General features: G+C 44.6%; 1 protein-coding gene across 2 annotated transcripts; it reads right to left on the minus strand.

The window, feature by feature from the left end:
• Nucleotides 1-1,997: 1,997 nt before the first annotated feature.
• Nucleotides 1,998-27,341, minus strand: LOC140206836 (uncharacterized). Of its 2 annotated transcripts, XM_072275077.1 has the most exons (6): nt 27,170-27,341; nt 23,329-24,020; nt 19,378-19,536; nt 15,984-16,114; nt 12,819-13,269; nt 1,998-4,566 (listed from the first exon to the last, which is right to left on the minus strand). In XM_072275077.1, exon 6 carries the CDS (start codon nt 4,157-4,159, stop codon nt 3,107-3,109), a length of 1,053 nt encoding a protein of 350 aa, XP_072131178.1. In that variant the 5' UTR covers nt 4,160-4,566; nt 12,819-13,269; nt 15,984-16,114; nt 19,378-19,536; nt 23,329-24,020; nt 27,170-27,341; the 3' UTR covers nt 1,998-3,106. The 2 variants fall into 2 exon arrangements, with proteins under 2 accessions (XP_072131178.1, XP_072131179.1); XM_072275078.1 differs by lacking the exon at nt 15,984-16,114 and having other exon boundaries at nt 1,998-4,182; nt 12,964-13,081; nt 18,005-19,536; nt 27,170-27,330.

A 27,341-nucleotide genomic window follows, 5' to 3' on the forward strand; every position in this document is an offset into this window, starting at 1 on the left:
GTTTAAGGGACTACTAGACAGGTACATGGAGGAATTTAAGGTGGGGGGGTTATATGGGAGGCAGGGTTTAAGGGTCGGCACAACATTGTGGGCCATAGGGCCTGAACTGTTCTAGGTTCTCAATGGCCACCTAAGGGCATACTGTGGGGGAAAGTTAAAATTTCAGTCCTATAAACTTTAGGGACTACAACTTGGTGAACAACTGCCCATTCCTCACTCGCAGGTATAGCAAGTGGCCTCCACTTCCTCATTAACACTCCATCCTTGAGATAATACCCTACTGGCACTTTCTTATTCGCATCATCTGAGACAGCTGTTTTTTTTTTAAAGGTTCAGTCTCAGGGTCTCAATTCTGTTCTGCTATAAACTCCTTCCTAGACACGGATAAATCTTTCTCATCAGACTTAGTACCTGAATCCTGTTGAAACAATGAAGGCAGAAAAGACCCTTACAAGTCATCATAACCTGATCCCGATTTTGGCTGTCATAGGTACCAGAATCATGCTGCACAGAACCGTCTCCATTGGCAGACTTTTTAGCCATACTTTGAGTTACTGCGCAGGAAGGATAAATATTAAAATCCATCTGTGGGTCATCAGTGGTTGGCTTAGTTGTCAACTACACTGCAGGAACAACTTTACCATCTGCCAGGTCATTCCCTCACAGCAAAGTAACATCTTCCACCGGTAAACTGGAGCATAATCTGATTTTAACAGGTCCAAAAACCAACCCTGACTATAAAGTTACCCTGTGCAATGGCACAGAAACCATGCCACCCCCAATGCCTTTAATAAGATTTACCTCACCAATGTTAGTCTCATCACCAAACTTTAGAACACTGTCTAACGTAACTGACTGAGAAGCCCAGTATCTCGAAGAATTTTCATTGGTATCGGGGTTGACCCTTCCTTTACTAATACAAACCCATCTGACATAAAATGATCGAATCCCTTCTTAACTCAGTCAGACCTCTCAGTCCTTAACTAAGCCTCAACAGAATGTTCAGAACCCTGTGGGTTTATAGGTGCTTCAACATACAGATCACAGGCATTTCGGACGGCCTCCTTTTCCTTTTTCTTCTTCGGGATAGAATAATTAGCTATCATATGACCAGCTTTCTTACAATAGTAACAAGAAAGATCAGAATATTTCTCCTTCAACTGCTTCCCTTCATCCTTACTCTTGTTACTAATCCCAGCTTTAACTTCTGGTTTACCCTGGTTATTCCTGCTACTCTTTTGGAAGCTCTTATTCCGGGTAAACTGAACCTTATGAGTTAAAGCAAACTCATCTGCTAATCTAGCAGACTATTGCAAAGTGGCAGCATCCTTTTCATCTAAGCATGTCTTTATGTCATCAGGGATGCACCTTTTGAATTCTTCAATTAAAACCAACTCTTTCAAGCTGTTAAAATCATCATTTACATTTTCATATGTGCGCCGGCATTCAAAACACACAAACTTCTCATAAGCAAATTTCATACAACAATTTTCTTAAATTTCTAAACCTTTGCCTGTATGCTTCTGGGACCAACTTGTAAGCTTTCAGCACAGCCTGTTTCACAATGTCATAATCAGCTGCTTCATCAACTGTCAAGGCAGAATAGGCTCGCTGAACCTTCCCCTTAATTACACTTTGTCAGAGAATTGGCCAACCCGCTTTTGGTCACTTTAAACTCTGAGCAAACTTCTCAAAATGCTGGAAGTATTTATCAACCTCTGCCTCATCAAATGGAGGTACTAATTTAACTTCCTGACTGGACTCAAACTTATCACCAGAGTGTAACATTAGACCCCTTTGCAGCAATCTATCTTTTCCAGCTCATACAGCCTCTGTCGTTTTGCTTCCTCCCTCTGTTTTTCTGCCTCTCTAGCCTCAAGCTGCCTCTGCCATTCTGCAGCCTCCATCTTTAATTTTTCTAACTTGTACAGGAGCGCAAACTCAGTGGGTTTACTTTCAGGAAACACCTCCAACTCCTCCACTTTAAACACACCCTTGGATAAACAATGCTCAGTTATTATCCTCTGCATCTGTGACCTCATTGTCAATTTCACCTTTCCAAGTTTTAACTTTTTAGCAAGACTCAACAACTCAATCCTTCTGGCATCCTCTAATGCTTCAGAGGTTGGCGCTTGCAGAAATCTATCAACATCCATTGCTGCTGATTTTTCACACACAAATAAATCAAAAGGGATTTCCCCAATGAAACTGATAATCAATATGCCCCCAAATTTGTTCATATCCCGGACGCAGGCCCCAATTTTGTTACAAACCGTAATGCTTTAGAAACAAACCAGTAGCAATAGACTACACCTGGAGTCTGGTTTTGATGTTAAAATCACTATCTTTATTAGTATCTACTTATAAGATAGTAACTAAAACAAGATAAACAAAATTGAACAGTGTTACGTGTGTGTGTGTGTGTGTGTGTGTGTGTATGTATATATATATATATATATATATATATATATATATATATATATTTAAATATAACTCCCAAACTATTGAGATAGGGTCTTGAGATGGTAAAGTATGAAAGTTCAGTTCATCCATGGAATAGTTGATGAGAGAGAGATATTTGTAATCCAGGGTAAATGTCGAGACAAGGCAATTATGTCAAATTCCATAGGTTCCACGGTGGTAAAACAAGAGAACAGTCGCTGTAGATTTTATCCTTGTCGTTCTAAATCCACGTACGAATTATCACCGAAAGGGACTTGTCACAAGGGGTATCATCTTCAAGTGAATTACCAGACCATACCCAGGCACATAAGACATAAGTGGTCTTCACAAATCCGATCCACTCCAATGGATCAAATGAGGTGATAACCAGACATTCGATGTTCACTGAATCAATAATTAACCCACCCTTGTGGGCATAGGAAAGTTCTAAACAGTGACCCTTGGCCACTAGTTCCCTTCTTTCGATCCTTCCATTTTTTCTCCTTTGTCTCTGTCTGACTCTGAGTGTCTGTGTCCTCGGTTAAAACTAAACAAGCTGCGAGTGATGTAAACAAGCTACAAGTCAGACTGATTCACCTTCTCAATCTCTCTCTCTCTCTCTCTCCCCTAAAATGACAGTCCACAGGAAATGAAACCTCGAGATTCATATCAACGCCCGCTCCCCAATGTGAACTGACTGGTGTGCCAGTAGTTGGGATGACTGAGTGAATCCTTTCCCACAGTCTGAGCAGGTGAACGGCCCCTCCCCAGTGTGAACTCGCTGATGACTCTGTAGGGTGGATGATCGAGTGAATCTCTTCCCACAGACTGAGCAGATGAACGGCTTCTCCCCAGTGTGAACTCGCAGGTGACGCTGTAGGGTGGATGATCGAGTGAATCTCTTCCCACATTCTGAGCAGGTAAACGGCTTCTCTCCAGTGTGAACTCGCTGATGACTCTGTAAGTCAGATGATCGACTGAATCTCTTTGCACATTCTGAACAGGTGAAAGGCTTCTCTCCAGTGTGAACTCGTTGGTGACTCAGTAGGTCGGATGATCGAGTGAATCTCTTCCCACATTCTGAGCAGGTGAACGGCCTCTCCCCAGTGTGAAGTCGCTGGTGACTCAGTAGGGTGGATGACTGATTGAATCCCTTCCCACATTCTGAGCAGGTGAACGGCTTCTCCCCAGTGTGAACTCGCTGGTGGGTCAGTACGTGAAATGAATGAGAGAATCTCTTCCCACAGTCTGAGCAGGTAAAGGGCTTCTCCCCAGTGTGAACTCGCTTATGACTCTGTAGGTTGGATGACTGAGTGAATCCCTTTCCACATTCTGAGCAGGTGAACGGCTTCTCCCCAGTGTGAACTCGCTGATGACTCTGTAGGTCGGATGACCGAGTGAATCTCTTCCCACAGACTGAACAGGTAAACGGCCTCTCTCCGGTGTGAACTCGCTGGTGCACCAGTAGGTCGGGTGACCAAGTGAAACCCTTCCCACAGTCTGAACAGTTGAATGGCCACTCCCCGGTGTGAACTGACTGGTGGCTCAGTAGCTGAGATGACAAAGTGAATCCCTTCCCACAGTCTGAGCAGGTGAATGGCCTGTCCCCTGTGTGAACTCGCTGGTGACTCTGTAGGGTGGATGAACGAGTGAATCCCTTCCCACATTCTGAGCAGGTGAATGGCTTCTCCCCAGTGTGGACTCGCTGGTGAGCCATGAGGTCAGATGACCAAGTGAATCCTTCCCACAAATTCACCAGATGACTAGCCTCTGCCCAGTGTGAACTGTCTGGTGTGTCCACAGGTGGGAAGACCGACTGAATCCCTTCTCACCCACAGAACAGGTGAATGACCTTGACCAGTGTGAACTTACTGATGTACCTTCAGCTGAGATGACTGAGGGAATCCATTCCCACTGTTTGAGCAAGTGAATGGCCTCTCCCCATGTGTAAAATGATGGGCGTGCCAGTCAGTCAGATGATCGAGTAAATCCCTCCCCACAGTCTGAGGAGGAAGGATGATCGAGTGGTTCTCTTGCTCCACTTCTTAAATATCTGGACAGAGACAGCAAAACTGGTGTGTTGTGTTCAAGATTCCCATAGAAAAAATCCTTGTAGTTTTTAAGCTGTAAAAAGATTTACAAAATCCATCAATGGGTGAAGGACAACATTTCAGATGAGATTACTTTAGTCACCAAGGTGTGATCTGACATCACACTGTTACAGTGACAGTCAACCCAAGTTGGAAGGAGAAATCATCTTCTAACTGTGCAGAGTGCTGGTATATGGAATTAAATGGTATCTGGTATCTGGAATTAAACTCTCTGTTGCTCTTCCTGTCTCTATACGAATGGGGCATTTCTGCCGTCTCAAATATGTGACTTGGATCAGTTTGACTCTCTCCACTGGTATTATTCCCTGTTCCCACTGAGCTACATAGGTCTCTGGCTCCACAGTAACTGAAACACTCTCACACAAATAGCCTTTGTTGACCTGCAGCTGGGATTTTCTTTTATGTACTGTTAATTTAAAGTGCCACAGTTTAAACACCGTATAAAAATTTGCTGCTGAGATGAATGGTTGGTCTGTTAAAAGGAATTAAAGTGAATATTAGTATTATTTAAGGTTCTTGTCACAGTCATAGAAAAGTACAACACAGAAAGAGACTCTTCAGCCTATCTAGTTTGTGCTGAACTAAACTTTCTACTCCCATATCTCTACCATCCAGGTACCTACTCATACCTCTTAAGTGTCGAGATTGAGCTCACATTCACCATTTGTGCTAACTGCTCATTCCACACCCGAATGACCAACTGTGTGAAGAAGTTTCCCCTCATTTTCCCCTTAACGTTTCACCTTTCACTCTTAACCCATGGCCTCTGGTTGTAGTCTCACCCAATCTCAGTGGTAAAAGCCAGCTTGCATTGACCCTATCTATACCCCTCATAATTTTGGTACTCCTCCATCAAATCTCCCCTCAATCTTCTACGTTCCAACAAATAAAGGCCTGATCTGTTCAATCTTTCCTTATAATCAAATTCTCCAGACGTGGCAACATCCTTGCAAATTTTCTCTGAACTCTTTCAACCTCTAACATCTTTCCTGTAGGTAGGTGACCAAAACTGCACACAACAGTGCAAATTAGGCCTCACCAATTTCTTATACAACGTCAACATAACATCCATCTCCTGTACTCAGTACTTTGGTTTATGAAGGCCAATGTGCCACAATCTTTCTTTCCGTCCCTATCTAACTGGGGCACCACTTTTAGTGAACTATGGACCTGCGTTCCCAGATCCCTTCCTTCTACATCACTCCTCAGAGCCCGACCAGTCACTGTGTAAGACCTTGTTCCTACTAACGTGCAACACTTCACACCTGTCTGCATTAAATTCCATTTTCTGTTTCTCAACGCATTTTTTCCAGTGTGTCCAGATTGCTCTGCAAGCCATGATAGTCTTCCTCACTGTCCACTACACCCCCAGCCTTGGTGTCAGCCACAAATTTGCTGATACAGCTAACCATGTTATCATCCAGATATCTGACATAGATGACAAACAGCAACAGATCCAGCACTGATCCCTGTGGCACACCACTAGTCACAGGTCTCCAGTCAGAGAGGCAACCATCTGCTACCACAGTCTGGCTTCTCCCAAAGACAGTGTCTCATCCAATTTACTATCTCATCTTGAATGCTGAGTGACTGAACCTTCTTGACCAACCCCCCATATGAGACTCTGTTAAGTGCCCTGCTAAAATCCATGTAGACAACATCCACTGCCTTGCCTTCATCCACTTTCCTGATAACTTCCTCGAGAGTCTCTATAAGATTGGTTAGACATGACCTACCATGCACAAAGCAATGCTGTCTATCCTTAATCAGTCCACATCTATCCAAATAATTATATATCCAGTTCCTGCACATACGTTCCAATAACTTTTCCACTACTGATGTCAAGCTCACCAACGTATAATTTCCTAGTTTATATTTGGAGCCTTTCTTGAACAGCGGAATAACATTGGCTCCAAACCTCCAGTACCTCACCTGTCACTGTGAGTGATTTAAATACCTGTGCTTGGGCCCCACCAATTTCTGCACTTGTCTTCCACAGGGTCATAGGGAACAACTTGTCAGGCCCTGGTGATTTTTCCATGGTAATCTGCCTTAAGACAGCAAACACCTCCACCTCTGTAATCTGTACAGGGTCCATGAAGTTGATGCTGCTTTGCCTCACTTCTATAGACCCTGTGACCATCTCCTGAGTAAATACAGATGGCAAAAAAATCTCCCCCATCTATTTTGTCTCCTCATATGGATTACCATTCTGATCTTTCAGAGGATTAATTTTCTCCCTTGCAATCTTTTCACTCTGAACATATCTGCAGAATCCCTGAAGATTCTCCTTCACCTTGTCTGCTGGGCAACCTCATGCCTTCTTTTATTTCTTTCGTAAGTGTTCACTTGAATATCCTGTACTTCATAAGTACCCCATTTGTTCCTATTTACCTGTACCTGGTATGCACCTCCTTTTTATTGATCTGGGAGATGAAAGCCAAAGGGGTGATAGAGCTGCATGGTGGAAGGTGGGTTTGTGTTTGTGTGTGGGGGATTAAACTAAAGTTGCTGAAACTTTTCATTCCTGACTTTATCTGAAGTCTGAACAACATCTGTCTCCACAACTCTGCACTATATGTTCTGTTATTCAGGCTCCTCATGTTAGCCATTTCAGCCCTGGGAAAAGCCTCTGACTATCCACATGATCAATGCCCCTCATCATCTTAGACCCCTAAAAAAGGCTTTAAACATAAACAAGGAAATTATACATGATTTGAGGATTTGTTAGAAGTATACAAAATTATGAGGGTATGGATAGGGTTAATGCAATCAGGCTTTTACCACTGAGTTTGGGTGGAACGACAACCAGAGGTCATGGGTAAGTGGGGAAGGTGAAAATTTAAGGGGAATATGTGGAAAACCTCTCAGTGAAATGGTTGAGAGTGTGGAATGAGATGCCAGCACAAGTGATGCATGTGAGCTCGATTCCACCATTGATGAGAAGTTTGAATGGGTATCTGTGTCCTGAGTAAATACAGCTGCAAGAATGCTATGTAAAATCTACCCTATCTATTTTGCCTCCTCGTATATTCATAGTCATGCTTTATTGATCCTGGGGGAAATTGTTTTTTGTTACAGTTGCACCATAAATAATTACTAGTAATAGAACTATAAATAGTTAAATAGTAATATGTAAATTATGCCAGTAAATTATGAAATAAGTCCAGGACCAGCCTATTGGCTCAGAGTGTCTGACCCTCCAAGGGAGGAGTTGTAAAGTTTGATGGCCACAGGCAGGAATGACTTCCTATGATGCTCTGTGCTGCATCTCGGTGGAATGACTCTCTGGCTGAATGTACTCCTGTGCCCACCCAGTACATTATGTAGTGGATGGGAGACATTGACCAAGATGGCATGCAACTTAGGCAGCATCCTGTTTTCAGACACCACCGTGAGAGAGTCCAGTTCCATCCCCACAACATCACTGGCCTTACGAATGAGTTGTTGATTCTGTTGGTGTCTGCTACCCTCAGCCTGCTGCCCCAGCACACAACAGCAAACATGATAGCACTGGCCACCACATGTCCACACTGACCCCCTGGATGGACACAGGGGTCACCAGTACCTTAGCTCTCCTCAGGTCTACCACCAGCTCCTTAGTCTTTTTCACATTATAGATACCATTCACAGTATAGATTACCATTCACTGATCGTCCAGAGTGGGCACGTTTCTGCACTGACCTTCTCCATGTTTCTATGACAGAGAAGCTGGCCAAACTTGATTGGAAGGGGAAACTGGTAGAAACTGACAACAGAGCAGCAATGGCTGGAGTTTCTGGGAGCAATTTGGGAGGTGAGTGATAGATACATCCCAAAGAACTGGAAGCATTGTAAAGTCTGGAGGGCAGAACCATGGCTGAAATGAGAAGCCAAAGCCAATGTAAAAACCAAAGAGAGGGCAAACAAAAGAGCAAAAACTATTGGGAAGCTTTTAGAAACCAACAGAAGATGACTTCAAAAAAAGTCAGCTGAGCTCAGGGCGTGGAATTATAATATTGTAGTCACTAATGAGTCTTGGTAGCACCCAACAGCCTGAGGCATTTAGAGAAACAAAATATCCGGGGCCTCAATATCTCTGGAAAACCAAGGTTCCCTGCACCAGTTACCAAACTTTTATTTTGACAGGCACATACAACCCTCGAAACTTCACTTCTGAAGAACTCCCACTTACCAAGTGCTCCTTTGCCAGAAACATCCTGTCCCAATTCACACTTGTCAGATCCTTTCTGATACCACCAAAATTGACCTTTCCCAAGTTAGAATCTCAACCTGTGGTCGAGACCTCTCTCTTTCCATATTTACTTGGAATCTCATGGTATTATGATCACTAGGTACAAAGTCTTCCCATACACTAATTTCTGTCACTAGCACTGGATCATTTCCTAATAGCTTATTGCACACTTCTACTTTGAGAATTCTACTGGTTGAGAGCACATTTGACAAACTCTGCCCCATCTAGTCCTTTTACAGTATGGGACGCCCAGTCAATATATGGAAAGTTAAAATCACTTACTGTATCAGTCTTTGTTTCTGGCATAGTCTGTGATCTCTCTGTAAATTTGTTCCTCTCAATCCCTCAGACTTTTGGTTTCAACCAAGTCCCAGTAATGGTAACAATATCAGAATTCAATGCACTGAGCTCATCTGGTTTTCCCATGATGTTTCTTGCATTTGATTTACACAGCTCAGTACATTCGAAGCACCATGCTCAACCTTTTGATTGCTGACTTTGTCTGAAGTTTGAACAACATCTGACTGGTGTCAAGAAAACAACCACTTCCTCGATGTCACAGAAACAAAGGCGCTGGTTGTGGATTACAGAAGGAATGGAGACAGGCTAACCCCTATTGACATCAATGGATCTGGAGTTGAGAGGGTAAACAGATTTAAGTTCCTCGGCACAAACATCGTCGAGGATCTCACGTGGTCTGTACATCCCGGCTGTGTGGTGAAAAAGGCACAAGCATGCCAGTTTCACCTCAGAAGGCTGAAGAAGTTTGGAATGTGCCCCCAAATGTAAAGAACTTTCTACAGGGGCAGAATAGAGAGCATCCTGGCTGGCTGCATTACTGCCTGGTATGGGATCTGTACCTCCCTCAATCGCTGGACTCTGCAGAGAGTGGTGCGGACAGCCCAGTGCATTTGTAGATGTGAACTTTCCACTATTCATGACACTTACACTGACAGATGTGTAAAAAAGGGCCTGATGGATCACTGGAGACCTGATTCACCCCCAACTACAAACTATTCCAGCTGCTACCATCCGGGAAATGGTACCACAGCATGAAAGCCAGAACCAACAGGCTCTGGGACAGCTCCTTCCACCAGGTCATCAGACTCATATATTTATGCTGATACAATTGTATTTCTATATTATATTGACCATTCTGATGTACATACTGTTTATTACAAATTACTACAAATTGCACATTTAGATGGAGACGGAACATAAAGATTTCTACTCCACATGTATATGAAGGATGTAAGTAATAAAGTCAATTCACTTCAATGACTCCACTATCTGTTCTGGTATTCAGGCTCCCATCCACCCTGCAACTTCAGTTTAACATCCACTAGCACTAGCAAGCATGACCACTAGGATATTAGTCCCCTTCTAGTTCTGTTCCCCTAACTAACAAATCCCCTTTGACTTTCCTGTGCTAGCTAATTCCCTGCCAACAGTTCCTAACGTGGTCTACCTGTTGTCCTGGGGGATGGCCACAAGAGTACTCTGTGATGGCTATTTAACCTCATTCTCCTTCCTGACTCGCATCCAGTTTCCTGTGTCCTGCACCTTGGGTGTAACTCACCTCTCTTCGTGTCATCCCCTCTGATTTCTGAATGATCCGGAATTCATCCATTTCCAGCTCCAACTCCCTAACGTGCAGGGTTACAGGGAGTCAGGTATGTGAGGGTATCAGGGACACTGGAGGTCTCCCCACCTTCCCACTAATGTCCCCTCTAATTTGTAATGACCAGTGTCTGCAAAAATCTTGTGCTGTACAATTCTTGCCCAGTGACAACATGTGAAAACTGAACTTTATATACAGAGGTATTCATTTCAACAGCAACCAAATCACTGGCGATAAGAACTTTGATCTCATCTGGGTTTGATCGAGTTCATCTGCACTCTCACACAACCTATGTAGCAGGCCTGTAGCGGGTAATGAAGGATTTTCTCACCAGAGGAGGTAGAACAAGGAGCACACAAAAAATGCTGGAGGAAATCAGCAGGCCAGGCAGCATCTATGGAAAAGAGTACTAATGTTGAATTCCTCCAGCGTTTTGTGTCTGTTGCATGGATTTCCAACATCTACAATTTTTCTCTGGTTTGTGATTGGAGGTAGAACAAAGGTGATTTTCTCAACCGGTGATGTAAAAGATTTTGTTCCGTTTCTCCGAGTTCCTAATCCTTGCATTTAGATAGCTGGAGCTCAGCTCTGTCTGAGAGATCCATCGGTTCCCATTCCCTCATCAGCCGGAAGCTCCCCGGGACCCGTGTACGGATCGTGGGGCAGAGAGAGAGGGACGAGAGAGCTGGACTGTCCCGGGATTGCGGGTCACAGCGACTGTCCCTCCCGCAAACCCGCTCTAACCTTCACCGAATAATCAGAGGCCTTTTGTATACTTTGCGCAAGCGTGATATTCGCTAACAGCAACAACCCTGACGCCTGCGCATTTGATCGGTGCTTCGGCGACGGCGACATTTTTATCGCAAGGATTTATGCGTAATCACGATGCCATTAAAAGTTTCTGCAAGCGCTAGTTCGATATCCACAGCTCAGTTTTTTTTTGTGTTGGCGGCTCCCACAAACAATATACATAGAAACATACATAGAAAATAGGTGCAGGAGTAGGCCGTTCGGCCCTTCGAGCCTGCACCACCATTTATTATGATCATGGCTGATCATCCAACTCAGAACCCCGCCCCAGCCTTCCCTCCATACCCCCTGACCCCCATAGCCACAAGGGCCATATCTAACTCCCTCTTAAATATAGTCAATGAACTGGCCTCAACTGTTTCCTGTGGCAGAGAATTCCACAGATTCACCACTCTCTGTGTGAAGAAGTTTTTCCTAATCTCGGTCCTAAAAGGCTTCCCCTCTATCCTCAAACTGTGGCCCCTTGTTCTGGACTCAATATCAACAGGTATTCCATCTATTTAATGCCAAGGTATAATCCTCTTACAAATGCAGATATGAAATACAAAAGTTGCTGGAAATACAGAGACGCCCACACACAAAATGCTGGCAGCAACTAAGCAGAGGAGTACACAGTCTAGGCATGCTGAAGGGACTCGGCCTAAACGTTCTCCATTTATTCCTCTCCACATTTGCTGCCTGATATGTTGATTTCCTCCAGTAATTTGCAGAAATTAACCACCTTTTTTTTCAATCAAACATTTTCAAAATGTTTCTGATCTTTCACTTGTAGCCACATCCTGCTGGTCTAATTTCTCTTTCTCCTCCTCCTTGTAATCTCTATGGGCCATCTCTTCTCGGAGCCCAAAAGCCCTGACTCAGGCTGGTAATTATTTGGTTTCTGACTCTGTTCCATCGAACATTCACTCGCTGGTCTGCTGTCAGACTTTAGAGGTGCATTGCAACAACCCAGCTGTCAGAGGCACAGTCCTTTGAAATGAGTGAGAGTGACACAAAATGTTGAAAAGATCAGGGAAGAAGGAGCTTAAACACCTTAGACCAGAGCCCTGAAGAACATTAAAACCACAGAGTGCTCATCGTCTTATTCAGTCTGGAGAGAAGCATGCAGGAGATTCATGCAGGTGTGTAGGATGATGAGAGGCATTGGTCGTGTGGATAGCCAGAGGCTTTTTCCCAGGGCTGAAACGGCTAACACGAGGGGGCATAGGTTTAAGCTGCTTGGTAGTCGGTACAGAGGAGACGTCAGAGCTAAGTTTTTTGAACAAAGTGTGGTGTGTGTGTGGAATGCACTGCCAGCAACGGTGGTAGAAGCGGATACAATAGGGTCTTTTAAGAGACTCTTAGATAGGTACACGGAGATTAGGAAAATAGAGGCCTATGCGGTAGTGTAATTCTAGGCAGTTTCTAGAGTAAGTTACATGGTCGTCATAACATTGTGGGCCAAAGGGTCTGTAATGTGCTGTAGATTTCTATGATTCTCTGAAATTCAAGGGAAATCTCCTATCCCACGGAGTAGTAACTAGTTGCAACCTGTCATCACAGGGAGAGTGAGAGGGGAACGGCAGGGATAGATTTTCATATAATAATATGGAACAGAAACCTGTTGAATGGTCGCTCCCTGGTGTGAACTCGCTGGTGAGCCATTAGGTCAGATGACTGAGTGAATTCTTCCCCAAAAATTCAGCAAATGACCAGCCACTGCCCAGTGTGAACTGACTGGTGTGTCCACAGGCGAGAAGACCGACTGAATCCGTTCTCACACACAGAAGAGGTGAATGGCCTTGTCCCAGTGTGAACTTGTTGATGTACCTTCAGTTGAAATGACCGACTGAATCCATTCCCACTGTCTGAGCAGATGAACGGGTTCCCCCCAACGTAAAATGACAGGCATGTCAGTCGGTCAGATGATCGAGTGAATCCCTCCCCACATCTGAGCAGGAAGGATGATCAAGTGAATCCCTTGCTCCACTTCTTAAATATCTGGACAGAGACAGAAAAACTGATGTGTTGTGTTCGAGATTCCCATAGACAAATTCCTTGTCATTCTTAACCTGTGAAAAGATTTACAAAATCCATCAATGGGTGAAGGAAAACATTTCAGATGAGATCACTTGAGTTGTCAAGGTGTGATCTGGCATCACACTGTTACAGTGAAGTTCAACTCAAGTTGGAGAGAGAAACCATCTTCTAACTGGGCACAGTGCTGGTATCTGGAATGACCATCAAACTTTCTGATGCTCTTTCTGTCTCAATAAGAATGGGCCATTTCTGTCATCTCCAATCTGTGACCTGGCTCAGTTTGACTCTGTCCATTGGTATTATTCCCTGTTCCCACTGAGCTGCATGGGTTCCCGGCCCCACAGTAACTGAAACATTCTCACGCAAATAGCCGGCAGTGCATCCCACGCACCCACCACTCTCTGTGTAAAAAAACGTACCCCTGACATCCACTCGGTATCTATTTCCAAGCAGCTTACAACTATGCCCCCTCGTGTTAGCCATCTCCGCCCTGGGAAAAAACCTCTGGCTAGCCACACGATCAATGCCCCTCATCATCTTATACACCTGAAAAAGGCTCTAAACATAAACAAGGAAATTATACACTGCTTTGAGGATTTGTTAGAAGTATACAAAATTATGAGAATATAGATAAGGTAAATGCAAGCAGGCTTTTTCCATTGAGGTTGGGTGGGATGCCAACCAGAGGTCATGGGTAAATGGGAAAGGTGAAAATTTAATGGGAACATGTGGAAAAGCTCTTTATTGAAATGGTTGTGAGAGTGTGGAATGAGATGCCAGCACAAGTGGTCAATATGAGCTCAGTTTCACCATTTCGAAGAAGTTTGATAGGTACCTGGATGGTAGGGGTATGGAGGGCGATGGTCCCAGTGGATTAGACAGCTTAAATGTTTTTTCAGCATTGACTAGATGGGCCAAATGGCCTGTTTCCATACTGAAATTCTCCATGTTTCTATGACAGAGAAGCTGGCCAAACTTGTTTGGAAGGGAAAAGGGCCCATGTGTGACGTCAGGCTATTCCCATTGGTGCGAACCGATGTCAATCATTGGTTACACCCAGTCGCGAAGGCGGACCGGCCGAGAGGGCGTTACCCCCGCTGACCCCGTGTCCGATCTCTCCGTCAAAGCGGGATAAACCTGAAAGTAAATGTCCGCTTTCTGATTTATTTCCATTTCCCTCCGAGGGAAGTTGGGGCGTTTGTGAAGCGTCTCCTGCGGCCGGAGTCTGATGTATCGCTGAGAGGTAGGAGGAGACCGCTTGGCCCGTCGGTTTGATGCCGGTTCCCCGGGGAGGGAGAGGATGAAGACGGTGAGAGAGGGGGCGGACAGGATGTTTGTCCCGGTGGGGACAGGAGGGGCTCATCTGTGGAAATGTCTGAGCCCACGGTGGTGGCGATTCACCACATTGGGGGGCAAACACCGGCAGACTGTTGCCCTGCAAGCGGGGACAGGACTGGAGTTGGGAGGGTGGGTGAGGAGAGGACATTTCGGGTAGTGGGGGTAAGATCTCGAAAGATCATTGCTAATGCCTCCACATCCCTTCAGCCACCTCTTTCAGATCTCTGGGGTGTTCACCATCTGGTCCAGGTGATCTATTTACCTTCAGACCATCTCTGTTTCCCAAGAAACTTCTCCCGAGTAACGTAACTTTACACATTCTGACCACTGACATCTGGGACTTTCATATTCCTGCCAGTGTCTTCGACAGATAAGAGTGATGTACAATACTTATTCAGTTCATCTGCCATCACCTTGCACCCCCACCCCATTAATACCTCTCCAGCATCATTTCCCAGTGGTTTGAAATCCACTTCCACCTCTCTTTTACACTGTATGTACCTGAAGAAAAATTTAGTATCCTCTTTAATATTACTGCCTAGCTCACCTATGTATTCCATCTTTTCCCTTATTTATTTTAGTTGCATTCTGTTGGTTTTTAAAAGCTTCCCAATCCTCTAACTTCCTGGTAATTTTTGCTCCATGCTCTCTCTTTGGTTTATATGTTGTCTTTGGTTTCTCTGATCAGCCACGGTTTTGTCACCTCACCTTTAGAATACTGCTTCCTCTTTGTGATTTGTATATCCTGTGCCTTCCGAATTGCTTCCAGAAATTGCAGCTATCTCTGCTCTGTTTTCATCCCTGCCCATGTTCTTTTCAAATCAATTTTGACCAATTCTGCTCTCATGCCTCTGTAATTCTCTTTATTCCACATCGGACTTTAGCTTCTTCCTTCTCTAATGTCAGGGTGAATTTGATCATATTAAGATCACTGCCCCTAAGGGTTCTTTGAACTTAAGTGACCGAATCAATTCCGCTTCATTACAACACACAATCCAGAATAGCTGATCCCCAAGTGGGCTCAACCACCAGCTGCTCTAAAAAAGCATCTTGTAGACATTCTAGGAATTCCTCCTCTTGAGACCAACACCGTCCTAATTTTCCTAATCACCTGCATGACAATCCCCCATGACTATTGTAACGTTGCCCTTTTGTCACGCACTTTCTATCTCCCATTGCAATTTGTGGACCACATACTCACTACTGTTTGGGGGTCTCTATACAATTCCCATCAGGGATTTTTTTTGTACATTTGCTATTCCTTAATTCTACCCACAGATTCTGCACCTTCCAACTTTATGCCACCTCTTTCTAATGATCTTGTTTAATATTTTAGTAAAAAAGCCACACAACCCCAGTACCAGCTTGTTCTTTCAAGAAATGTATAAGTATCTGGAAACAAGAGGACCTGCAGATGCGAGAAATCTAGAGAACTACACACAAATTGCTGGACGAGCTCAGCATGTCAGGCAGCATCTATGGATGGGAATCACCATTTCAGGCCAAGACCCTTCATCGGGACTCTTGACACCCACGTATCTGGAATATCAACAAGCAAAGAAAATAGAAAGTAGTGTGAAATTGTGAAAACCTTTGACAAAATTTAGTTCAAGGCTTAAAAAAACCTGCCAAACAGAGCTCAGTTGTTAACAAATACAACAAAGGCAATAAACACTTCCATCAAAACCGACATTGACTTTTTTTAATAAAAATATCTTGCTGCCACTTCAATCAGTAAAATTTACAAAGATAAGTAAGAACTTTAGAAAAGACTATTTACGCTCAAACCCACTTAGATTAACACTACCTTGGACGGGAGCTAGAGGAGTAACACACATGAAAAAGAAATCACACAACAGTATAAAATTTCTAAGTATATATTTTCATCAGAAATGAACAGGATTCAGCACTCCAGGTGTGTCTATGCCATCGTGATAAGAAATACAGACCAGAAAACTTCAATGAGAGGACAACTCAGAAAAATGAATCATCACTATGGAAGAAAACATTAACCAGTGGAACGAGTATGACCCTCCTTGGGAGACATCCCAATGATCTGAGCAGACCAGATGGTGACAAGGAAGCATCGAGCACCTGACTGAGAGTTGGAGACCTCTTCCCAGAAACAGAGGGGTTCCTTGCAGAAATACAGGATAAGGTGGTTAACAAAAGGGAAAAAAAATCAAAAGTACATGAAATACAAACAAACAAGGCAGTAAATGCAGAAAATGCCAAGACAAACCAGACACAATCCAACACGTCTCAGGATCCTGCAGCAGTTTAACTCAATCTGATTAATTACAAAGGTACAATCAAGTGGCAAATATCATTCACCAAAATCTTGCTTTAAAATACAAACTCATCAATGCCCTCCATCACTTCATTAAGGCACCATAAATTCAAGCCTGATCCAGTTTTAGAGTCAAATCTTACAAATTATATGATAATCAATACATTATTTCAGATAGGACAATCCATAATAACCATTCAAATATAATATTACAGGATAAACAAGCAGGAATGGCTCCCACACTAGATATAACCATTCTCAACACACATTTTCCTCGACCAGTGGAGCATCTCACCACAGATATTGTTTGTGTCATCAGTCAGAAAACAGAAAAATTTTCTCTGTCAATCAGCTTCCAAATGTTGCTACTCTTGACATTTGTTGCCACGTCCTGCTGCTGATTCCCTTCTCCTCATCATACGTTCTTACCCCGACTATCGTCCACAGACCCAAACTCTGCCCTGTGCAGACCTGCCTCTGGTTCCTGACCCTGCTCCCTTGAACATCCAACTGATGGTTTCCCATTCTGCTTTCAGTCTTTAGAGGCCAGGGGTGTTTCCTAACAACCCTTTAGAAGCAGAGAAAATGACCCGTAATGTGGAAGTGAGTCATGATTAAGGAGGTTAACTACCAATGTCATTCTTCCTCAGTCCAGAGATTAGAGGGGCGAAGAACATCTCAGACAGAACTGCAGTCAGTTCGACTTCTTCAGTCTGCAGAGAATTCAAGAGAAACCTCTTCACCCACAGAGTGGTGACTGATTGGAACCCATCAGCACAGGGAGAGCGAGAGGGGAACAACAGGGGAGGATTGAAAAGGACTGTCGTGGAACAGAATCACTGGTCAGGTCGAGCCAGCCTGAGTCGACTCTCTACTGTACACTAGGTGTGTCATAAATTCACCGGAGACAGAGTTTAAAATAGAACTGATTTATATGTCACAAATCCAGAATATTAAACTCCAGTCCCATTAAAGGTGAATATGCAGCAGAAGAAACTCCTCCCATGCCCAGTGACCAGGGTGCAGAACTGGGTGTGGTGAGCAGCAGCAATAATTGCAGAGTTCAGCACTGACAGTCACTCTCAAAATTGCATTCAGCAACGTTGATGGACAAATATCCAGCATGAAGCTTATTGAAATTTTCTCCCAGTGTGAACCCGGTAGTGTGTCACAAGGTTAGATGACTGAGTGAATCCCTTCCCACACTGAGAGCAGGTGAACGGCTTCTCCCCAGTGTGAACTCTCTGGTGACTCTGTAGGTGGGTTGACTGCGTGAATCCCTTCCCACATTCTGAGCAGGTGAACGGCCTCTCCCCAGTGTGAACTCGCTGGTGTCTCTGTAGGGTGGATGACTGAGTGAATCCTTTCCTACAGACTGAGCAGGTGAACGGCTTCTCCCCAGTGTGAACTCTCTGGTGACTCTGTAGGTCGGATGACTGGGCGAATGTCTTCCCACAGACTGAGCAGGTGAACGGCCTCTCCCCGGTGTGAACCGACTGGTGTCTCCATAGATCAGGTAATAAAGTGAATCCTTTCCCACAGTCTGGGCAGGTGATTGGCTTCTCCCCAGTGTGAAATCGCTGGTGCCTAAGAGCATCACATGATCGACTGAATCCCTTCCCACAGTCTGAGCAGGTGAACGGTCTCTCCCCTGTGTGAACTCGCTGGTGTGCCAGCAGATCAGATGAACGAGTGAATCCCTTCCCACAGTCTGAGCAGGTGAACGGCTTCTCCCCAGTGTGAACTCGCTGGTGTGCCAGCAGTCCCGATGACTGGGTGAATCCCTTCCCACAGTCTGAGCAGGTGAACGGCCTCTTTCCAGTATGAACTCGCTGGTGACTCTGTAGGTGATGTAATAAAGTGAATCCCTTCCCACAGTCTGAGCAGGTGAACAGCTTCTCCCCAGTGTGAAATCGCTGGTGTCTATGAAGGTCGGATGATCCATGGAATCCCTTCCCACAGTCCGAGCAGGTGAACGGTCTCTCACCAGTGTGTACTCGCTGGTGTACCAATAGTCCGGATGACTGAGTGAATCCCTTCCCACAGTCCGAGCAGGTGAACGGTCTCTCCCCAGTGTGAACTCGCTGGTGTGCCAATAGTCCGGATGACTGAATGAATCCCTTTCCACAGTCCGAGCAGGTGAACGGTCTCTCCCCAGTGTGAACACGCTGGTGTACCAATAGTCCGGATGACTGAGTGAATCCCTTTCCACAGTCTGAGCAGGTAAACGGCCTCTCTCCAGTGTGAACTCGCTGATGACTCTGTAGGGTGGATGACTTAGTGAATCCCTTTCCACAGTCTGAGCAGGTGAACGGCCGCTCCCCGGTGTGAACTCGCTCGTGTGCCATTTGGTCAGATGACCGAGTGAATCCTTCCCCACAAATTCAGCAGATGACCTGCCTTTGCCCAGTTAGAACTGACTGGTATGTCCACAGGTTGGAAGACCGACTGAATCCCTTCTCACGCACATAACAGGCAAATGGCCTTGCCTAGTGTGAACTTACTGATGTACCTTCAGTTGAGATGAACGAGTGAATCCATTCCCACAGTCTGAGCAGGTAGGATGACTGAGTGAATCCCTTGCTCCACTTCTTAAATATCTGGCCAAAGACAGCAAAACTGGCGTGCTGTGTTCGAGATTCCCAGAGACAAATTTCTTGTCATTTTTAACCTGTAAAAAGATTTACAAAATCCATCAATGGCTGAAGGACAACATTTCAGATGAGATCACTTCAGTCGCTAAGACGTGAACTGACATCACATTGTTACAGTGAGGTTCAACCAAAGTTGGAGAGAGAAATCTTCTTCTAACTGGGCACAGTGCTGGTATCTGAAATGACCATCAAACTCTCTGATGTTCTTCCTGTCTCGATAGGAATGGGGCATTTCTGCCATCTCCAATCTGTCACCTGTTTCAGCTTGACTCTCTCCATTGGTATTATTCCCTGTTCACACTGAGCTGCATGGGTTCCTGGCCCCACAGTAACTGAAACACTCTCACACAAATAGCCTTTGTTGACGTGCAGCTGGGATTTTCTTGTATGTACTGTTAATTTAAAGTGCCACAGTTTTAGCAAATATTTTAGTAAATATCTCCTACTCAGATGTATGGTTAGTCTGCACAGCTGTTAAAAGGAATTATAGAGTGAATGTTAGTATTATTTAAGGTTCTTGTCAGAGTCATAGAAAAGTACAACACAGAAGCAGACCCTTTGGCCCATCTAGTTGCTGTCGAGCTATTTAAACTTTCTACTCCCATACCCCTACCATCCAGGTACCTATACAAACCCCTAACATGTTGCAATCGAACTCGCATACACCATTTGTGCTGGCTGCTCACTCCACACCCAGATGACCGTCTGTGTTAAGAAGTTTCCCCTCATTTTCCCCTTAGCATTTCACCTTTCATCCTTAACCCATGGCCTCTGGTTATAGTCCCACCCAATCTCAGTGGTAAAATCCAGCTTGCATTTACCCTATCTATACCCCTCTTAATTGTGGTATACCTCCATCAAATCGCTCCTCAATCTTCTATGTTCCAAGGAATAAAGTCCTGACCTGTTCACTCTTTCCTTATAACCCAAGTCCTTCAGATGTGGCAACATCCTTCTGAATTTTCTCTGAACTCTTTCAACCTCTTTTACATCTTCCCTGTAGGTTGGTGACCAAAACTGCACACAATACTCCAAATTAGGCTGCAACATTGTCTTGTACAATGTCAACATAACATCCATCTCCTGTTCTCAGTACTTTGGTTTATGAAGGCCAATGTGTCAAAATCTTTCTTTCCATCCCTATTCAACTCTGACACCACTTTCAGTGAATTATAGACCTGTATTCCCAGATCCGTTGCTTCTACAGCACTCCTCACTGCCCGACCACTCACTGTGTAATTCTAGGTCCTACCAAAGTGCAACACCTCGCACTTGTCTCATTAAATTCCATTTCCCATTTCTCAAACCATTTTCCCAGCTGGTCCAGATCCCACTGCAAGCCACGATAGTCTTCCTTGCTGTCCACTACACCACCAATCTTGGTGTCAGCCACAAATTTGCTGATCCAGTTAACCACACTATCATCCAGATTACTGATATAAATGACAAACAACAACAGATCCAACACTGATCCCTGTGGCACACCACTAGTCACAGGCCTCCGGTCAGAGAGGCAACCATCTGCTACCACAGTCTGGCTTCTCCCAAAGACAGTGTCTCATCCAATTTACTATCTGATCTTGAATGCTGAGTGACTGAACCTTCTTGACCAAACGCCCATATGAGACTTTGTCAAGTGCTTTGAGTTCATCCACTTTCCTGATAACTTCCTCGTGAGACTCGATAAGATTGGCTAGACATGACCAACCATGCACAGAGCCATGCTGTCTATCCTTAATCAGTCCACATCCATCCAAATACTTATATATCTGGTTCCTGCACATACGTTCCAATAACTTTCCCACTGCAGGTGTTAAGCTCACCAACGTACAATTTCTGAGTTTATTTTTAGAGCCTTTTTTGAACAGGGGAATAACATTGGCTGTCCTCCAATCCTCCAGTCCCTCACCTGTCACTGAGGATGATTTAAGTATCTGTGCTTGGGCCCTGACAATTTCTGCACCTGTCTTCCACAGGGTCCCAGGGCCTTGTCAGGCCCTGGGGATTTATCCACGGTAATTTGCCTTAAGACAGCAAACACCTCCACCTCTGTAATCTGTACAGGGTCCATGAAGTTGATGCTGCTTTGCCTCACTTCTGTAGACTCTGTGTCCATCTCCTGTGTAGGTATGGATGCAAAAAAATATCTCCCCCATCTATTTTGTCTCCTCATATGGATTATCATTCTGATCTTCCAGAGGATTAATATTTTCCCTGCAACCTTTTTGCTCTTAACATGTCTGCAGAATCCCTGAGGAGTCTCCTAAACCTTGTCTGCTGGGGCAACCATGCCTTCTTTTATTTCTTTCATAAGTGTTCACTTGAATTTCCTGTACTTCATAGGAAGGAAGGAAGGAACATCGACTCAGGCCATGAGAGGCCCGCGTCGGGCATTTTCATGCCTTACAAGGTGCAGGTTGGAAGTCTGTGTGGGGCGCCACTCCTCGCACAGACACTAGAGCAATGTGTGGCTAAGTGCCTTGCTCAAAGACACAAACACGCTGCCACAGCTGAGGCTCAAACTTCATAAGTACCCCATTTGTTCCTATTTTCCTGTACCTGGTATGCACCTCCTTTTTATTGATCTGGGAGATGAAAGCCAAAGGGGTGATAGAGCTGCATGTCGAGAGGTGGGGGTAGTGGGGGGGGACATTTAAACTAAAGTTGTAGGGTGAATGGGAGCCTGAATAACAGAACAGATAGTAGAGAGGTTGTGGAGACAGATGTTGTTCTGTCCTCAAACAAAGTCAGGAATGAAAACGTTGAGCATGGTGCAGTGAATATGCTGAGCCCTGTATATTTCAATACAAGCAGCAGCGTAGGAAAGGCGGATGTGTTCAGGGCATGGATCAACACCTGGAATTATGACACTAGGACCTGGCAACTGTGGACTGGGACAGGCTGCTTTGTGGCAAAGGTGTGCTTGGTAAATGGGAGGCCTTCAAAGTGAAGTTTTGGAAGTACAAAGCAGGTATGTGCTTGTCAGAATAAAAGGTAAAGATAGAAACTGTATTTCAAGAGATATTGAGACCCTGGTGGAGCACAAAACGGAGTTGCATAACAGGGATAGGCAGGCAGGTTCTCCTGGAGTATAAGAAATGCAAGAGAACAAATAAGAAATAAATCAGAATGGCTAAAAGAAGGCATGAGATTGCCCTCACAGAAAAAATGAAGGATAATCCTAAGGGATTCTGGAGATACATTAAGATCAAAAGTATTGCAAGGGACAAAGTTGGTTCTCTGAAAGACCAGAATGGTAATCCATGTTTGGAACCAAAGCAGATGGGGAAGATCATCTCTATTTACTCAGGAGATGGGCACAGAGTCTATGGAAGTGTGGGAAAGTGGCATTAACATCGTGGACCCTGTACAGATTAAATAAGAGAGGATGTTCGCTATCCTGAGGCAGATTAGGGTGGATAAATCTCCAGGGCATGACAAGGTGCTCCCTCGGACTCTACGGGAGGTAAGTGCAGAAATTGTCGGGGCCCCTAGCAGAGATAATTAAATCATCCTTGGTGACAGGGGGAGGAACCAGAGGATTGGAGAACAGCCAATGTTGTTTCGCTGTTTAACATAGAACATAGAAATCTGCAACATATTACAGAGCCCTCAGGCCACAAAGTTGTGCCGACCATGTAACCTACTCTAGAAACTGCCGAGAATTTCCCTAACGCATAGCCCTCTGTTTTCCTAAGCTCCATGTACCTATCGAAGAGTCTCTTAAAAGACCCTATTGTATCCGTCTCTACCACCATTGCTGGCAGTGCATTCCACTTACCCGCCACTCTCTGTGTGGAAAAACTTACCTCTGACATCCCCTTGATACACATTTTCAAGCACCTTAAAACTGTGCCCCCTCGTGTTAGCCATTTCAGCCCTGGGAAAAAGTCTCTGGCTATCCACACGATCAATGCCTCTCATCATCTTATACACGTAAAAACGGCTCTGAACATAAACAAGGAAATTATACATTGCTTTGAGGATTTGTTCAAGGTATACACAATTATGAGGGTAAGTGCAAACAGGCTTTTTCCACTGAGGTTGGGTGGGACTATAACCAGAGGTCATGGGTAAGTGGTGAAGGTGAAAATTTAAGGGGAATATGTGGGAAAACTCTTCACTGAAATGGTTGTGACAGTGTGGAATGAGATGCCAGCACAAGTGGTTCATGCCAGCTGAATTTCACCATTTAAAAGAAGCTGGGATAGGTATCTTGATGGTAGGGGTATGGAGGGCGATGGTCCTGGTGCAGGTGGTTGCATTTGACATCTTAAATATTATCATCATTGTCTAGAGGGGACAAACGGCCTGTTTCTGCACAGAATTTCTCCATGCTTCTATGACAGAGAAGCTGGCCAAACTTGACTGGAAGGGGAAACTGGTAGGAATAACGATGGAGCAGCAATGGCTGGAGTTTCTGGGAGCAATTCCGGAGCTGAGTGATAGATACATCCCAAAGAAGTAGAAGCATTGGAAAGGCAGGAGGACACAACCGTGGCTGAAATGAGAAGACAAAGCCAACGTCAACATAAAGGCCAAAGAGAGGGCAAATAATACAACAAAAGCTATTGGAAAGTTTTTAAAACCAACAGAAGACAACTAAAAAGAAAATCAGATATGCTCAGGACATTGATTTATGATTTGCAGTCATTAATGAGTCTTGGTAGCACCCAACAGTCCGAGGCATTTAGAGGAACAAGATCTCCGGGTCCTTAATATCTCTTGAACACCAAGGATCCCTGCACCAGTTACCTTTCAACTTTCAATTTGGCATGCTCATATAAACTCTACACATTCAATATTCCACTTCTGAAGGCCTCCCACTTACCAAGTACACCTTTGATAGAAAACAGCCTTTCCCAAAACACACTTGTCAGATCCTTTCTGATGCCATCAAAATTGACCTTTCCCCAATTTAGAATCTCAACCTGTGGTTCAGACCTCTCTTTTTCCATATTTACTTGGAATCTCATGGTATTATGATCACCGGATACAAAGTGTTCCCATACACTAATTTCTGTCACTAGCCCTGGATCATTTCCGAATAGCTTTTTGCACAGTTCTACATTGGGAATTCTACGTATTGATGAAGGACACATTTGACAAACTCTACCTCAGCTAGTCCTTTTTCAGTATGGGAGGCCCAGTCAATATTTGGAAAGTTAAAAATCACTTACGATATCAACATATGTTTCTTGGCATAGTCTGCAATCTCTCTACAAATTTGTTCCTCTAAATCCCTCAGACTGTTGGATGCAACCAAGTCCCAGTAATGGCTACAATATCATGATTCCATGACCTGTACTCATCTGACTTTCCTACGATGCTTCTTGCATTGTGAAAAACACAGCTCTGCACATTCATCATACCATGCTCAACCTTTTGATTGCTGACTTTGTCTGAACAACATCTGTCTGGGTGTCAAGAAAGCAACCTCTCCCTCAATGTCACAAAAACAAAGGAACTGGTTGTGGACTACAGAAGGAATGGAGACATCAATGGATCTGGAGTTGAGAGAGGAAGCAGCTTTAAGTTCCTCGGCATGAACATCACCGAGGATCTCATCTGGTCTGTGCACACCGGCTGTGTGGTATGTGGCTGTCTACCTCTTCCACATCAGAAGCTTGAAGAAGTTTGGGATGGGGTCCCAAATCCTAAGAACTTTCTACAGGGACACAATTGAGAGCATCCTGACTGGCTGCATCACTGCCTGGTATGGGAACTGTACTTCCCTCAATCGCAGGACTCTGCAGAGAGTGGTGTAGACAGCCCAGAGCATCTGTAGATGCGAACTTTCCACTATTTAGGACATTTACAAAGACAGGTGCGTATAAAGGCCCGAAGGATCATTGGGGATCCGATTTACCCAACCACAAACTGTTCCAGCTGCTACCCTCCAGGAAATGGTACTGCAGCATAAAAGCCAGGCCCAACAGGCTCCTGGACAGCTACTTCCACCAGGCCATCAGACTGATTAATTCATACTGATGAAATTGTATTACTATGTTATAATGACTGTACTATTTATTATAGATTACTAGAAATTACACATTGCACATTTAGATGGAGAATTAATGTAAATATTTCTACTCTTCATGTATATTAAGGATATAAGTCATTTCAATTCACCCTTTCCACCCATCTGTTCTGCCATTCTGGCTCCAATCCCGCCTGCAACTTTAATTTAACCACCAACCCCTGCCACACACTAGCACTAGCTAGCAAGCCTCACCACTAGGATATTAGACCTCTGCTAGTTTTAATTCCCTAACTAACAAAGCCCCTATCAGCCCTTTGAAATTCCTCTGCTAGGTAATCCCCCCTAACAGTTCCGAAAGTGGTCCACCTGTTGTTGTGCGGGATAGCAACAAGAGTACTCTGCGATGGCTATTTAACCTCATTCCCCTTCCTGACTCTCACCCAGTTTCCTGTGTCTTGCACCTTGGGTGTAACTCACCTCTCCTCATGTCATATCCATCACGGCCTCCAACTCCCAAATGATCTGGAATTCATCCATTTCCAGCTCAAACTCCCTAACGTGCAGGGTTACAAGCTGCAGCTGGACGCACACCTAGCAGGTGAGCGTGTCAAGGACACTTGAAGTCTCCCCACCTTCCCACCAATGTCCCATCTAATTTGTAATGAGCGGTGTGCCAAAAAATCTTGTGCTGTGCAATTTTTACCCAGTGACAACAATATGTGCACACTGAACTTTAAATAGAGGTACTCATTTTAACAGCTAGTAAATCACTGTCAATAAGAACTTTGTTATCCTCTGGGTTTGATCAAGTTCATCTGCACTCTCACACAACCTACATAGCAGGCCTGTACAGGGTGAGGAAGAATTTTCTCACTCCAGCTTTTGCACACCATCCATATCTGATTTGCTTGCTAAATGACACTTTTAAAAGTCAGATTTCCAAATATCACTCCACTTCCTCCCACTTGCAAATTCTCCAGCAACTTTTGCATCACCACAATACACACAGTTTCTGTATTGTACATAAATATTTCCCCTGAACCCTCCTCCCAGGTGACTGTCGGTGCTGAGCTTATTGATGGCAATGCCAATGAATATGAAGGGAAAGGCAGTAGTCTGTCCGGCACATTTGTGATGTGAAAGCTACTTGTTGCCCAGGACAAAAGTGTTTGATATAATTATGTACCCAGAGAGAGTGGGTCAAACCGTGTTCTCACGAGTAGAAAAGTCCAGAACAAGAGCAGGTAGAAGAAGCAACGCACACAAAATGCTGGAGGAACTCAGCAGGCCAGGCAGCATCTAAGGAAGAGTACTAATGCTGAATTCCTCCAGCAATTCGTGTGTGTTGCTTGGATTTCCAGCATCTGCAGATTTTCTCTCGTTTGTGATAGGAGGTAGAACAAAGGTGATTTAAGAGATCTGTTCCCTTTCCCCGAGTTCCCAATCTTTGCATTTAGATCGCTGGAGCCCAGCTCTGTCTGGGAGATCCATCGGTTCCCATTCCCTCACCAGCCGGAAGCTCCCCGGGGCCCGTGTACGGGTCGTGGGGCTGAGAGAGAGAGGGAAGAGAACAGGACTGTCCCGGGATTGCGGGTCACGGTATCCGGAACTCACAGTAATTATCCCGAATTCGGTGTTGAAAACCCCACCAGCAAACTGTCTCTTACCTGGAGCCGATTTTCCGAGGCCTTTACTGCACTGCGCGCATGCGCGATATTCGGGAACAAACATCAACCCTGACGCCTGCGCATTTGATCGGTGCTTCCGCGACGGCGAAAATTGTTATGCAGAGCTTTCTAGGTAATCACGGCGCCATTAAATGTTCCGGCAAGCTTCGGT

Source organism: Mobula birostris, chromosome 13 (assembly GCF_030028105.1).
Source record: "Mobula birostris isolate sMobBir1 chromosome 13, sMobBir1.hap1, whole genome shotgun sequence".
Classification (NCBI taxonomy): Eukaryota; Metazoa; Chordata; class Chondrichthyes; order Myliobatiformes; family Myliobatidae; genus Mobula; species Mobula birostris.